The sequence below is a fragment of the Bombus terrestris genome, chromosome 17, assembly GCF_910591885.1.
Source record: "Bombus terrestris chromosome 17, iyBomTerr1.2, whole genome shotgun sequence".
Taxonomy (NCBI): domain Eukaryota; kingdom Metazoa; phylum Arthropoda; class Insecta; order Hymenoptera; family Apidae; genus Bombus; species Bombus terrestris.
This window is the reverse complement of record NC_063285.1, coordinates 10,991,655-11,008,277: the sequence shown is the minus strand read 5'-3', so window position 1 is coordinate 11,008,277 and position 16,623 is coordinate 10,991,655. Positions and strand designations below refer to the sequence as shown.

The following is a 16,623-nucleotide window of genomic DNA, read 5'->3' as shown; positions in this document are numbered from 1 at the left end:
AAGGAGGCTGTTGGATCGCGCATTTCTCCAATTACGATTTTGTAATCAATGATCCACGTGATGAAGTTGAGATCGAGGTTACTCGATATTTTATTTTCTCAAGCGTGAACGACGGTTATTTAAGTCTTCCAGTTTCGAAACGGACGATAAATCGTCATTTAATGGGAGCGTGCAAACTTCAAGGGAAGATCAGTAATAAAAATAATTACACTTATTATTGATAGGAAAAAGAATACGCAAACGACCTCAAACCTCGTTCAACATTATCGCTTGTTACGGATACTATTTAAACAGTTTTCTCTTTTCTTCTGTTTCTCTGATTTAATTTCAGTCGCGCGATAAATCTATCGAACGAGGCGTATCGCGCTTGTTGTAACGAAAGATCTACGTTTTATAGTTGTTCTATTTACTCGTATTTTTCTATTTCTTCCATATTATATTTTTATGGAAGGAAAAGGACGTCTCGTTAACGAGTTTAATTTCGGAGGCGTTTTATCAGGCATGCGTTCAGACTAATTGCCATACGTAATTAAACGGTGTATCTGTTACAGACTCACTGACCCATTTTCGAACTGCACAAAGTGGCATGATTAAATATTACCATTAATTCATTATGCATTTATCGCTATTTACATTCCATATTTGCGTCGCTTGTCAATGCACACGAATTTTGCGTTCGTCCTATTTCTTTAAACTCGTTTAACGTCATATTTGCATGGCGTATATTCTCGATACGTATTACGACGTGTTACGTATTACGATTAAAAAATTGAGTATAAGTGTAAAGGTCGATGTATGACTGCCGAAATTCCACCGATAAACGGCTAATTCTTAAACGTAATTATAACGCTCGGAATATAACGAATTACGAGTAGTTAGAATTATTTAGCGTTAACTGTAATCGATTTTCTCGGTGTGGTGATTATTTCGTCGACATGGTAATGATTTTGTAGAAGATAGGATCGCGATTAATGCATTCGAAAGAAGCAATTGATTTATATATTTGCACATGTTGCACACTATTGCTTTTATCGCGAGATTACGCGTCCTTTTCCAACGTTACCGTCTTCGCTATCTACGGACAAACCATGCAGTGCCATCTGTCCTCACATCCTCCAAGTCGGTGTTCCTTCCGCTTTTGAAAGATGTCAGCACATGGTTTGTCGCACCATCCCGAGTTCTTCGCTACGGACAAATAGAGTAATTTCCAAGTTATATACTTAATTACTAAGTTACGTATAATGAAATTTTGATAAATCACGTTTGTAAATCCGTTTACGATCCCTCTTAAAACTATATATGTATATATGCATGAGATATATGTGTATATATATGTGTATAGTTATTTGCCTGGGGAGAAACCTGTAGGATACTGAATCTATAATTTTGTATTGTCTCTACTTGCTTAATGGAAAAAAGAAATTTAGGTATTAATAAGAACTTGTATTCGAAAGCTTATATTCAATAACAAGGTATGCACGAGTGATACAGTTGTTACAGATCTCGAATGCTGCGAAACATACTGATATAATACAGTGGTGACTTTACCGATCGATGACAAAATAGGGATAGCCACGTGGTTCAGTGATATCAAAGGGGCAACGGACTTCGCGTTCGTTTTTGCATAGGAAAGTAAAAATTAATTAAGATGGATTAATTTCTTTTAGGTATTTCCAGATATGAACATCGCAATGAATTTTTAACAATTTTAGACGTCGCGTGACTTAATAGTTTATGATAATTTCGCTTGTTAACAATATTTTTCTTTTTTATTGCACCATGTTATGATATAAAATGACGAAGATAAATAGGCAGATTTCGCAAAATTTGCTTGGCAGTTAACACTTGTTAGGCGTTCGGGAAACTTTTCAACAAAAACCGATAGTCATCGCTGCAGCAACAGGTTGCGATTAATCGATGTTCCCTGCAACTGTTTGCATGCAAAAATCGGCAATCTGCTAATTTACATTGATAGGGTAAGTCGTGGGTATAGGGATTGGTGCAACAACACGCGTCGTGCAACAATTTTTCTCCGCAGTAGGGATAGACCGAGCTGTCACATAGCGGACACTTTCTGCAAAATAAAGACAATCCTTAGTGACAGAATATCAACGTAGGATCGTAAGTGTAAAAACATTTTTTCTAGACAAAACAAGATTTTTTCTAGAAAGTTTAAAAAATATGTTATCGTATAATTACAAAAATCAATATACTTACTTGTTCTGAAGCGGTCTGTACGTATCGTCGATTGGGAAATTGTAATAATTGACGCTGTCTTGATACGTTTCTGTTTGCAACGATGAAGTGGGTGATAATGCCAGTTTGGCCCCTTTCAGTTGGCTATCTGCCATGGCGCTTTGCTCGCCTTACCGAGGTGAATTATGGAAAGAAATATAAATTATCAAAAATATAAATAATTTGTTAACTATCAAATACCGATACCTTGATATTTGAATTATTGCAAACTGCTAAGACAATCTTTAACGTTAAAACAAAAATGTTCCACGTATTGAAAGAGTATTTGGGACGAAACCGACTATTTTACCATCTGTTGTTAACGAAGTGTTACCAACAGTTTCCTTCGTAAATTTTAAATCGAACAAACCCGATAACTAACGAATGATGTAGGAAATTTGAACTTTAAAACAAACCAACTATTTTTTAATAACTAATTAGAAATCAAACAAATCTTCGAACTGTTACAATCTTTACGCTTTCAAGATATTTTCTCACATTACATTCTGCGCAATTTTTCACTTTAGAAATTCTTATAAATACACAAAAATCCACTGATTACTAATAATCTATTAGACCGATTGATGGAGTTGCCAACAACCAATGAAAGTAGATACGTTCGATTTTAACGAAAACTTTTCGTGTCGATTCGTAGTACTTACTCGATGCGGTAGCAACGTGCGATAATAGCATCACGATACCGGCGAATATCACAGTTGGGATATGCATCTTTCCGATCGAAATCGTCTTGTCGCACTTTCGTCTAACGCTTTCGAACACGGACAGACCGATCCGAAGAAACAAGCGTGGATTCTACTTTGATTTCTTTTTAAAACCCACGCGACGTTTATTGACACACAGCCAGCTCTGCTTGCTTACGGCAGGATCGCTTAAATACGGTCGACCAGTACCCGTTACTCGTAACAGATCCAGATCTTCCTCTCTTCCTAAGCTGATACGAAAAAGAGAAGAAAACGAGGAAACGATATCGTTGCCCGAGAGAATCTTCGACGAGTATCGCGACGCATCTTTGATCATTTTCCGTGCGATCTGCCGCAGCGTGTATCTTATTTTTCAAATTGACATTTCGACGGTGTGTCTGGAGGTGGAGAGAACTTTGGGAGAGAATAAGGACGAGACCGCGAGCGGAGGCGCGTCAAGGACACCGATGAAAGTCGAATCGCACGAATCCGGTTTAATTTCGCAATTGCCAATCGCCAAAAATAAAGATTTGCCTTTTAGGAAGCGCAAACGCAGTTTTTTAACTATATGTCTACATCGATGTTCGGTGTACACAGGGCGTAGCAACGATACGTTTTGTCCCGTTATTAAAATGTCGAGCGATGGGAAACACGCTTTCATTCTGCGTCGCTACATTCGATGAGGTAGAAAAGGAAATCTTGGATTCGTCCATACGTTAATGGTCACACGATGATCACTTATTTCGTACATCGCAGACGATGATCAGAGGTACATATCAAAGTTTGGCGCATCTTGTTGCGCGTCAAGACTGCTCGGTAACGTTCGTCTTTGATTTTTTCCAACGAGTTCGTTTCATGGAAAATCGTTTGTTTTACTCTCGAGAAGCGATTCGATTTTCTACGTTTCTACGTGCGATCGTTTTGTGTTTACAGTTAGGCAAGCATCGTTTAAGCGGTATTGCATCACATCCGTAAGAAAAGAAGAGGATGAGGTTGAAATAGGCTCTTGGCTACACGTTTGTACATAGTTTGTTGCATTTCATCCATTAAAATACAAATGTTGCCGTCGGACAATGTTCGTTATTTGTACAATTACACTTTCTCATATGTACAGGTGATGCCGCAAAAATTGATTATAAAATTATTAGAAATTTCACCTCGTTGTCGCATGTTAAAAACGTTCGTTGGCCTCTAAAGTTCTCCCGCGCCGATGGAAAAATAATTTATTGAAATAACTCGTCCTATACAAAATATTTGGTATTAAATGTGTACTGTCGATTTTAGGTCGGCTATAGGAGCCACCTGAGCACCGTTAATATCGCCAGGAACTTTATAAAGTGTGTATTCGTCGGTGATACCGCGTCGTTCGCCAAGTATTTCCCTGAAAAAAAAAACACAGTTGTCAATTATAAGGAACGGATTTTAAGAATTGTGTAACGTTTCAGATAAAATTGCACGTCCGGTACATTTTTGCCCCTTAAAATTTCCCATAAATGCGTGAAACTGTGCAGTCCAATTAATAACGAGTTGTTTTCCCAAATATCTAATTTTTAACAAAAAGCATATATAGTGCTGCGAATAATTACAGACTCAAACACGTTCACTGCGTTATTTCTTCTTTCTTGTTACCAAAGAAGATCATGGATATGTCTTTTTACAGAGTAAATTGAACGCTATGGGATGTTAGGAGACGTTACATAGCATATTATTGCCTATCGTATCTGAAATAGGAAATGGAAGGCAATTTTTCAACGAGGCAATGCCACCACAAAGAAGTGGTTTCTAGGATGAAAAGTTTCTGAATAAAAGATAAAGAAAATCCCAGCAAATATGGAATGAAGCCGTAGATGAAAGAAAATGAACATTGGATTTATGTGTTTTCACGGGCAAAAGCCCCGGTTTAAAATTCCCTGTCTTGCAGACTTCGAAAGATAGAAGTTACTGTTATTTCACTGGTACTGTAACTTTATATCGCGATATGAAATTATAGAGACGATTTTGCCAATTTTTCTTTCAATAGCAAATTTTCGAACATCTAAAAATAGGGTCGAGTTTATCGCGGCATTTTGTATTATACTCACGGCATTGTACTTTCCCAGTGAGAAAAATGATCTTTCCTTCTCCGCTCTTTCATTAATTATATTATATTATTACGCTAATTTCAGTTCTCTGTTCGTCTCAAACAAAAGATATTAGATTACTCGCGCTTACGCAACGACGTCTAGCTCGACAATACGTTTCACCATAATACGTAAGCGGAGAAATAGTACTTACATACAGAAGCTAAGTAGGAATGACAGCAGCATTCCCGTAGCCTCGCGTATTCAGCACAGTCTCCAGCTTGTACTTCGCATTCTTCTGGCCCCATGCGACAAGTGTGCTTCACGAAGGGGAATACCTCTGAAACAATAGGCCTATGAGTGTCAGGAACGGACTTTCGATGAATCAGAGAAACCTTATGATCAATTTAAAAGGATTATACACAGGGTGGTGTCTTTCCAGTGGAATATCGCTGGGATATCTAATTTTTACGGAAGCTGTTTAACGCGACAAGGAATTGTATCAATAACTTTCCCCTAGCTGCAGAAGCAGATGAGGAATTCCAAGCTCAAGTTCATTTCTTAAATAGGAAGTTACCGATTTCCATAATCTTTGAATATGTTGTAGAAATAAGAATTTTTAACAACATTTTCCTATTGCTAATACTTTATAATTACTATAATTACTAATTTTGCAATTATTTGTATATTTTATAATCGTTTCAGATTTTTCATTGGACTAATACGGAACTACGTGCACGTACTCTGTTACTTTCAGCATACTCTTATTTACCGTATTGTAACTTCTGCGTAATCGAATCGGTTGATTAGAAATGGGCAAAGAAGAACGTGTGATTCATAAGACTGATCGAAATGGACTCGTGTATTCGATTCGTGCACACGACGCGTGCAGCAACGCAATTTTATTGATACCGTCGCCGTTGCCATTCGTGTACACTCGACGAGCGTTTAACGGCGAACATTGTGGTCAAACTATTATAACAAACGAAACCTTACAGAATGGTTTACAGTTTGTACGGGAATCGTTCGCGTTGTTTACCTTGCACTTTGACTAAAGAAATGCTTATTAGACGTACAGACGAGCAATCGCAATTTTTCAACGAAACTCGAAGCTTATTTTTTAAAAATACAGCCAGTTGTTCAAGTTCAGTCAATGTACTCTACGAACTTTCTATTCTATATCTTCTTGATTTATCTCGTAACTTTAAGGCGGATGGCTTAACCAGGTAGCTGCCTTTGACGAGTATACTCGTCGTCGCTTACTTTTTGCCATACGTTTTAGGTACTCGCTTAGGTACTTTGGGAAGCTTCTCCTTTGTCAATGCCTTGACCACTGGATCTTGTTTAAAGACACTCCATATTTCCATGGTGGATCTATCGGTTGCCCTTAAAGCATTGACTCAGAGTATTTGTTAAAACTAAACCTCGAATTAGACTGAAAAATTTGGACTATTCGTTCGTATACCTAATGTACAGGGCAAATCGTAACACGTGGGAGCCGCCTCAGGAATGGACAGGAGATATCCGAGGATAGCCATCTCGAGCACCTTCTACGAAGATAAACAGTTACGGATTATCGAACCACGAAAATGCCTTTGAACGTAAAATATAAAATAATGCAACTAACATACAAGATCAGGTAGAGCAGCACGTGTTTGTATAAACTTTCTTCGTTGTCTTTGTGCCTTCTGTCCAGTCCCGAAGCGGGTCCCACGTGTTACAATACGCCCTGTGCGATATAAAATAAACGATCCTTTTAAGTATTCGTTTATTTCTAGCGTGACACACATTTTATTGTCAGCGTTTCGCTGCACAGTGTTTCGCTAATATAACGGTTAATTATCTTCGTCGCCGTTCGAGACACAGAAAAGCATTTAGCCGTGAAGATAACTAACAAATAGGTATTTACCTATTTGCTTCTCAAAGTACTTGAAATTTACCCGTTGACTAGTATACAACGAATTTCATCGAACTCGATCATCTATCTTCTGGTATTTTTCCCTTTCGCGTGTACCTTTCTGAGGACAATATACCTCGCGTGTTTCTGTAACAGACGCTTAATTGTAGATATAAACATATTTTCAAAAAACCAAATCGACAATCGCGATATGTATAATCTACCGATTACCAATAAAAAGGCAATAAATATAACGACGAAGATAGACAAAAGAAGGAACTGATTTTACTCAGACCAATTACGTTTTTGTCCTTGCGCGCAAGGCTATCGGAGAAACTATGCTAATTAGAAATTCGAGCAAATGGTGTTAGAGGTGAACGGCCGATAACTACGTAAAGAGTACTAAAGAGTTGGGACGACGGATGCGCGGAATACCTAAGTGTCCCTGTTAACGGCCGGTCGTTTTGCGTGAATCACCTGGTATGTGTAACCACCCTGCGCGTCTCAGCGCATTTAGAAGCGCGTGTCTGACAAGGATGGATCGTTGCGACGAACAATCGTTACAAACGAACAACGACGATTTCCTGAACAGGTGATTGTCCTTCCGTTCAGCTGGATTCGAAGGTGTTTCACGAATTCACGCGTCACTCTCACGTGGGGGGAACAACTGGGCCGAGTTCTGCGGGAACCTACCGACCATTGGCTTCTTCGCTTGTAGATCGCGCATATTTCAGCGCGTCTTGTCGTTTTTGTTAAAAATAAATTATATTCGCTGCCTGCGAAACTAACGTGCATTTTTAACGCTCGTGCTTTTTAATTGGATTTGTACTTGCAGTTATTGCACGGTCGTAGAATTGCAAGTATTGCGACAATTTCAGGGTCTATTATCGTGGCTCGAAAATTCCGTGAAGAGTTGCACAATCAAACCACCAGCATTTGCACGGTCGATTCTTCACGCACGAATTGTCTGCACGCGATTGTCGTTTTCCAGCCGATTCTTATATGCACGTAAATCGACGAAGGACGAGCCTAAAATACGAGCAACGTAATTGGAAAAAAAAGCGAAACTGATGAGAAATCAACGTGATCGTTCCATTTTCTATATTTATTGCGACATTAAACGCAGAGTACTGTGCAATATAGAAAGTTTTGTACAGCGGCAATGCGCCACAGAAATTTTCACGATGGAAAATTGAAACGGAAACGAACCTCAGAGTCCGAATCGCGAGAATTTCTGAAAGGTCCTTTCGATTCAAACGTTTCATTATCGTATCGTTGCTCCGATCATTGCTGTAATTATCGACTCGTTATAAAAGACTGATGAGAAAACATCGATATCGAATGTTTTGCTCTCTATCGTTGTTATAAATTTTGCTCACCGTTCGAGTTGACATCGCAACAACAGTGGTCATTTATCACGCTCCCATCTTTGCAGTAAGTCATCTCTGATCTCGTGCAGGGCTTGCATCCTGGGATAGGACCTGTGGAATTCGTCAAAGTATAATATTTCTTCCATTCGATGAAACGTTGCATCTATTTACGCCACTAAATAAAGCTTCCGTCTCTAAATTGATCGCAACGTCTTCGTATCCGTCGATGTAGATCAAAAAATGAATATTAAAATTGAATCGCAATGGAAAGCCGCTACCGCTGCTATCGCTATAAAGCGAGCAATCGCGAGTTGGAAGAAGAACGCAGAGCCGATAGCCTTCTACTAAGCTGCGGTAAGGACACCGTGTTCCTTGAAATAAGAAATAATAATTTTGTACGACCGATTCAGAGTTACATTTCATTATCCTCGTTTCGTAGAGCTGTTATTAAAACAGACGATAATCGCATGAAATCGAGGGAGTACGAGTGTAATTCGCGTTAATTGGTGCCTGCAGGTTTTATGCAACTGCTTCGAAGTTATGTCGTTGATGTTGAACGCTATACCGACGTTACGTCACCTAAAACATTTATTGTCGTTTATCGGACTGACTGGCTACGAATATTTCGTTTTACGTCGTTCGATACATACAGAAAGCTTATAAAACATCGCGAAATAAGATAAAGTAAATGGCGTTTTATTGCCACGAGAATAACTTAAAGTAGCGCAAACGGAATAAAAGAAATGAGCGAACGTAACGAGTAACGGGAGAATCGGTAGTTCGACGCGAATCAAAAATGACAGAGATCTATTTACGCAAGGACAACTTCGCGGAACCATCGGAGATACAACTTTTCTTAGAATCCTGTGTATCGTTACAAATCGCCGGCTAGCTGAAATTGTCAAACAAAACCGAGTAACCTTGATTTCTATTTCCCGTCGACGATACGCGGTGCTTACGTTTGAAAATCGCAAGATCGTTCCTGTCTCTCGAGCAATTATTTTCAGGTAACGATCGCATCAAGGAAGAAGGTGGCCTTTGGATCCTGGCGCGCGACAAGCATACCGACTCTAAATTAGGACGACGATCGTTCGAATCGATGGAATACCTTTCTTGTCCGTACCGGCTGCAAAGTGGCAAGACAAAGGCGAAATTAATAAAACGAGACGATTCGTGGAGTTAATTCGCGGTAGGTGGACGCGGCCCAAGTATCCGTTTAAACGGATCAAAGGGAGGTTATTCTCGGAGGAAAGATAAATAGATTTCGGTGCTTCGTAAAGATGCTTTATAGACCAGACGTTAGAATGAAGTCGGACAAGGGGCTTGGCATGTGTAACGCTTTTAGTATCGAGAGCGAAACGCGTAATATTTCCTACCAGGATAGAGCTGCAGCTTCTTCGCCTCCGTAATTGCCTCCTCGTAGAGGACCTCGTGCTCGAGGAAGTATTCCTCGTCCGGATGGTGGTTCACCACCGTGATCGACTCGAGATCACCGAGGATCAGGATCAGCGTCAGTACTCTGAATGCAGCGGTGTGGCTCATGCTAACGCCTCTTCTTCGACATCTTCGACGATCATCGAGATTCCGCTGTTCTTACGCGAGTTCCGCTTTTATCTGCTGCTTGAAATTCAAACACGAAACTCGTCAAGCTCGTTGCTACACGCTTGTCTTCGAAATACGATCGAAAAGTGCTCGTAGAAAACGCTGCGAGCTTCGCGGAACGAGTTCCTCGCGAGCGAAAGAGGAGAGAGAACTCGCGCATTCGTGTAGTCGAAATTCACGGGAGAGCAAAGTATTTGTGGAAAACCCGGTATATGCGGTCTCTTGGTCGTAAGGAAAGGAGAAAAAGGTGTTTCATGCATTTGGATCGTTCGCCTGGAATGTTTTCAGATGTCATTCAGATAGCAAAGAAAAAAATCGCGAAACGATCAACCAGCGCTCATTGGCGACTATGTCTTTCTCTACAGAGGCGACGTCGCGACACCATCTTCTAGAATTACCGATATCTCCTTGGGAAGGGAAATTGTACTTAAACTCTATCCTCATTGCTAGAACATTTCCCGCTCGAAGATCGAAGATTTTCCATTTTCGCGTTCGCAGTGTTTCCTACGAGCACTCTTCGATCAACGTCCGTGGATTTAAACATTTGGTTCTTCGGAACGTTTGTTAATGGATGTGCGACAGCGTCCGAGAGATCGTTCGATTCTAAAGCTACGGATTAATCGCACGATCGTTTCAAAATACGTGCGACGTATTTCCCCCGAAATATCGTTGTTTCGCAATCGCACAGAGAAATAAGCAATTTGCGATTATTTGGCAATCTTTCGTAATATTGCTTACCGAATGTATAACGATATCCAGATTATCGAAGCTGCGAATCAATTATATAATTATTTCAATCGTTACTTGCAAGATATCTCTTTTTAATCATCTGTGGTTTTATGCTTTTAATTGCGCTCCATTGTCCACGGTTTTTATACCTTTTCTTTCTTACCCAGACTTATTCCATACGCATAGTATAATGACTGTCGCAACCGGAAGTATATGCAAGATTACGGGATAAGAATACCGGTGGGACAGTACCATATGAACGATAACGATTGTCGTATTATCGTCATCCAAGGTGAGTTTTAAAAGAGTCCCTTTGTACCTAATACGAGTTTTATCAATGTGTACATTTTAAATATTCTCCCAACTGTATAATCGTTGCGTCAAGCAATTTTTTCCGCTGCGTTATTGAATAGCACGATGCTGTGAAAACATGCAAGTACGTTCGACAACATACTCCTCCTAATGAGATAATTATTAGCTAATTGGAAAGTTCTATCGTCTATCTTTTATTACTAAAAAGATCGTTACATGGACGATAATTCGGCATAAAACACAGCTTGAGAGACAACTTAAAGGGCCAAGACCTACTGTACTAGCTGAAATGTAAACCTCGTTTGAGTTGCTAATAACCAGACCGCGAATGTTAATGAATTTTTACATAATAATAATAATAGTAATAATATAATATATCTCGTTTAATTATCGCGAAGACATTAGGGGCCAAAATTACAACGTGAATCAATGGCCAGATCGTATAATTACGTCATCCTATCCTCGAATCTGTTGCTCGAGATAGAGTAGTATTTTAATGTCATAGGTTGCACAGAAAATATATGCTCCGCTCTGAAACGAGTGGTTTTAATATCGATCGTGCGATTCGTTTCATTTCGGGAGTGATTCATCCCTCGCTACCCTCTTATGCTCGCCAACTTGGGTCAACTTTGGTAGAAAAATGCGTAAAGCGAACGATCGCTGTAATCGTTGTAATATAAACATTAGACGATATTCGTTTCATATGAAGGAAGAAATAGTTAGCGAACCTACCATAGAAATATTGAACCGATAAAAATGTGATGTGTGAAACGATTCCAAAAATTATTTATAATCATTGTATCTGCGTGTTTTGATGCAAACAGGACGGCGATAAAATAGTCCAGTACACCTATAAACGAAAAGATTCAAACAAACGAGACGATCCGTGTTATCCAGACAAAATACCCGTATCTATTCGCGTAACCTCATATTGTCCCGTATTCGCTGTTCGATCGAATGGACAACTGCTGAAGCGAATTAAGATTTGATTAAAAAATTCGCAGGCAATCTGTAAATGTTTATTCGATGAACACTCACTGCCGGTTATATTAGGACACCTGCCTGTTCGTTGCATTTCGTGATAAATCTCGACAAATTTTTCTTTATCGACCTTATTACATTACCCTTGCACATTTTATGAAGCGTATACGCGAATGAAATGGCAGATTTATAATAGACAGGCTGCGGATGTTCATGCAAATTTACATTCCAATGAACACAACAACTTATTGTATGAATATTATATTGTATATTGAGTATTCTATTTTCAGTACTATATTTAATTATATTAATCACGAAGACGTATTTCGCAATGAACAGACTGTGAACATTTATGTAAATTAATATTTTCACCAATACGATTGGAAAAATGACTATTATATCTGGGTATTTCAGAAATTTGCTCGCATTATGCGCACCGTGTGCATTTTTGCATGTGCCTTCGAGTTTTCTATAGTTGCACAAAAATTCACAGTCTGATGATAAAATAATTGGGAAATAAGAGCAGCGAAAGGCATTAAATTTGCGCTAAATACGTACAACAAGCGTCTTAATATTTAAGTACGACCAGCACTGCTGACTCAGCGGTATTTCTAATATCAAAGCTTGTTAGGAGACGTGCAACTCTGATAAAAGAAGTAACGTAAGAAAAATTACCGAGTACGAGTAAAAGAATAGTGTGAAGGGAAAAACGAGACAAGTACGAGAAGTTACATTCGCTGTGAGTCACGGCCCGATGACAAAGACGGACAATCGTTAATTAAGCTCAATTAAGGGCCCTGTACGCGAAACACGGACGTCTTGGACATCTTTTTGAATCAAGGTGGCATCGCCGAATATCTTCCTGCTAATTGCGTCCTCGTTTCAAGAGCGAAATTTTCTTCCTGTTTTTCTTAACATTGGCCCCAAAACTGTCGAAGACGTAACACGTAAAGTTAATTAAGGTATTGAACGCGATACGACAGAAAGCGGACACGGTTTATCTACTCGAGCAATTACGTCATTTCTGGAGACTCCGAAGAAGACTCTGAAGAGGAAGAAGAAGACGCGAACCAAGTGTATTGTAAGAATAACGACGAGAACATTGAAGAGTTAACATAGAGTCAAGGTTGGTTATAAAAGTGGATGAATGTTACAATTTTATAGCGCGACCTCTCGCCGCCAGGGAATAAATATTATTGGACTTTTCCCATTTTCCGTGCGGTTGCATGAACGTTTCGAGGAAAGATATCAGCTAGAGAGCTACAATTCTATAGCGAGCTACGTAATACCGAATATTTTACGTTTATCTACAAATTGGTAGCTAACAATTGTCACGAATAGAGATACAATATCAATTGTTAGATCAGTTCACCTGTATTTCATGCTTTTCTAAGAAAACATTAAATAAGCGAAGGCAACAAAGCATAAATCGTGTTAACAGAGACATCGAATTTCGTGTACATCGTTAAAGAAATGTTCTTGCATACTATATGTATTTTATACATTTTTGCGCATTTTAACTTTTTATAAATTCATAAACGTCCGCCGTCTATTGATAAGAAAATGTTTTCGCGTATTCGCCTTCTTATCTTCGATATTATGGTGAATAAAAATGTTACATCAACGTTTATTTAAAGATGTTACATCGACAAGTTAATCTTTGAACAAAGATCAAAAGTAAGGCGTTCCTATCTAGTCATTTTTTCGTTATACATTTTCAAGGAAGACCGCTTTATCTCCAGCTAACCTTTGACTTGACCGAATTATCTATCTGTTTCCTTGTTACGAAAACCAAGGAAAAAACGACGAGGGGAGAGTTGTCGCAATGAAAAGCTAATCTCAAAAATGAGTCTGTTATTCACGTTATTGCAAAACGAACGATAAAAGTAGCCAGAATGTTATATCTCTTTAGAAAAATGATTTTACAATAACACCTTTATCCTGTCTGATATTTCCCGCACAAAATGTCGTACGTAGTAAATACAAAAGCTATAAAATATTTCCTCACCATTACTTCTTCTTGTTGGACACTTAGACGATCCATTTTCTCGCTCAAATCCTTTGAAATATCATGTTCAGATTCACTGGCACAAAATACTTTCAGTCACGTTTAATTTTCTCAACGAATCAGCTGGTTGCATCGTAATTACGTAGATACGAATCGAGAAAAGTGAGAAATGTTCGTTTAAGAAACCGTGGATTGTCGCATTGTTTATAAAACGTGAATGAGATAGTAGGAAGTGTGCAATGGTTATAAAAGTATGCCGGATTGAACGACGTGCAACCGTCGAAGACTACGGGCTGTGCTGAACTGTCGGCCGAGGGCTGAAAAGAGTATTAGGCAGCACCACTACCACCACTGTTCTCTACTGCTGCTACCAGGGGCGGACTGGGACTTCAATTTTTACCGGAAAATTACCGACATCACCGTTCCCCTGTTCTTAATTCGTTAATCAAATTCTACGTAAAACAGCCCCAAATACTTAGCGACCCACTAGGAATTTTTCTAAACTCCTCGATATCCAGTTCACCCTTTGCCGCTACTGCAATCACTGTTACCATAATTTACAGTATCATTTGTGTCAATTCGTACTCGTCTTATATTTTTGCCACCAACAATTGTTTAATCTGTGCTCAAGGCACGGTTGGTTTTATATCGTATTGGTTTTGGAAAGCGTAATAATTGTTCATTTTAAATTACATTATTAAAGAATCGTCGTGAGGTACTTAAACTGTTACGATATGTACCTGTTACACGAAATACGGTTCTGTGTCCTCGAAGCGATGATAAATTTTAACGAGCTTCTTATCAAGTTTCTTTTAAACAAACATAGTAACTTGAATCCTTAAAAGGGAATTACTATTGAAAGTACCGTATTTAAAATGCAATCTATCAGGACTAGCGATCGGTCTTCAGTCTATTCGCATTTAGTGCAACGCGATCACGTGCGTACTTTTACTGTCCAGCAACTAAGAACCCTAGAAAAAAGAATACGTGCTTCAGAGTACGAATGCTTAAACGTGTAACCGTTCATATACATTGTATGTACGGAACTCCAATCCCAAATCAGATTCCAATATTCGTACCACTTCTTCGACTAGGATGTATTAAACAAAACATGTAACAAATAGTACTCGACGAAAGAAACATCTATACAAACGCAGCTGACTGGTAGGTTTCGAAAAATGCGACAGCGACTGTCAAATAATGAAACATTGTTGGGCTTACAAAAGAGGAATAAATTGCATTGCGCGCCGTTGCGTAGGTAAATCTGCAAATTTTTTAGATGTCACTGATTTGGCGATTGAGTTCCGTATTGGTAGATTATTGATTCTGAAATAATAACTTACCTTTGTGTTAAATTTTTATCGCCTTTTTAAATCAAGTCCTAATTTATATGGTACATATTCATAAAATAATAAAATATTATACATATACCCAATGTTGCGTTAGATACGCATATTTTTAAAAAGCACAACAGGTGTACCAATTGAGTATATTTTTATAAAAATTAGCACTATGGATCAAGTATATACAACGCAGTTGTTGCTTTTGCAAGGTACAATCGTATTTACGAACATTTCTCGTTGACGATTTCGTAGTATATATGTATGTACTGTGCATGTTGTGTACAGGCCACTCTCGCGATAGCAGACACCTGGATTTTTGTAAGGATAGGACCAGTATAAAGGCGACATGAAAGGGCGTTTATAAGAAAGCATTGAATGCCTTGCGAAGAAGGGTCCGCTTACGTTGCTTATTGATCTTGTCGGTGAGTCCTGCATTGGTTCAGTCCTATACCTACCAATATCTTCAACAGGAAAGAATATTTTCATCATTATGTCTCTTAACAAATATCTGTCCTAATAAAATAATTCCAACGAATATTTCTTCACTATATATCATTTCTATATATCAATATAAACATGAAAATAAAAATATGTTTACTCATTTGCCAAAAAAAGTTAATTAGAAGTTAATATGTTCGAACACGTTGTTTTCAATAAACGTATTTATTCTATTATAAAGGTTATCAAAAATATATCAATCGAATTACAGCGAAGTATAGGTAAAAATAGAGGAAAACCTTTATTGATCCTGATATCCAGTTTGCCTTAGACCTGACAAGGACATTCCCATAGAGTAATGAATTATACGTATATTTAGTATTCGAATTGTAGAACGAATAAATTTTCAACCGACTGATTCTTTGGCCACCCACGTGTTTGAATTTTTCTTATGGTTATGCATCTGTTCCTCTATTTAACAATTACTATAAATGTTGCACCAACGAAATAAAAGGATACTGGCAGCTGTTGAAAAGATTGATTAAGCGTGAAAATTGTATAAAGTGACGCACAAAAATTGACGATAATTCGGTTGAATCGTTACATTTAAATCTTATTTATCGTGGGTGCGCCTGTGCCTAGCCCTCGCACGCTCCACATACGTTTCATAGCGGCACACCCTGTATGTGGTCCCTGGAAGTGATCACGTAAAATGCACAACTTGTAGTCACAATACGTCTGCTTACATATCCGATTGACGTTCGTCACCCATACATAGTAGCAAGCCAGACCTGGACAAATTTTGTTTAAGATAAAAATGAAGAATAACAATTCGAAACAGTAGTCGATTGTTTCAATTACTTTGGTATTTTTATTTAAGAAATAACATCAGGACAGTAACTGTATCTTGTATTAAAAACAAATAAAATAATTTGAAATAATTGTTA

General features: G+C 38.4%; 2 protein-coding genes across 5 annotated transcripts; both read right to left on the bottom strand.

Moving 5' to 3' along the window:
- Window positions 1-1,422: 1,422 nt before the first annotated feature.
- On the bottom strand, window positions 1,423-3,812 carry LOC100645507. The gene is made up of 3 exons (XM_003401928.4): window positions 2,898-3,812; window positions 2,218-2,365; window positions 1,423-2,074 (listed from the first exon to the last, which is right to left on the bottom strand). Exons 1-3 carry the CDS (start codon window positions 2,962-2,964, stop codon window positions 1,849-1,851), a joined length of 441 nt encoding a protein of 146 aa, XP_003401976.2. The 5' UTR covers window positions 2,965-3,812; the 3' UTR covers window positions 1,423-1,848.
- Window positions 3,813-3,947: 135 nt separating this feature from the next.
- Window positions 3,948-14,620, bottom strand: LOC100645815. 4 transcript variants are annotated; one of them, XM_048414014.1, is made up of 6 exons: window positions 13,896-14,620; window positions 9,640-9,883; window positions 9,372-9,389; window positions 8,273-8,374; window positions 5,211-5,336; window positions 3,948-4,317 (listed from the first exon to the last, which is right to left on the bottom strand). In XM_048414014.1, the coding sequence occupies exons 2-6, from the start codon at window positions 9,803-9,805 to the stop codon at window positions 4,226-4,228; spliced, it is 504 nt and encodes a 167-aa protein (XP_048269971.1). In that variant the 5' UTR covers window positions 9,806-9,883; window positions 13,896-14,620; the 3' UTR covers window positions 3,948-4,225. The 4 variants fall into 4 exon arrangements, with proteins under 4 accessions (XP_048269971.1, XP_048269970.1, XP_020723109.1 ...); XM_048414013.1 differs by having other exon boundaries at window positions 9,640-9,880; window positions 13,896-14,619; XM_020867450.2 differs by lacking the exon at window positions 9,372-9,389 and having other exon boundaries at window positions 9,640-9,880; window positions 13,896-14,614.
- Between the last annotated feature and the right edge of the window lie 2,003 nt (window positions 14,621-16,623).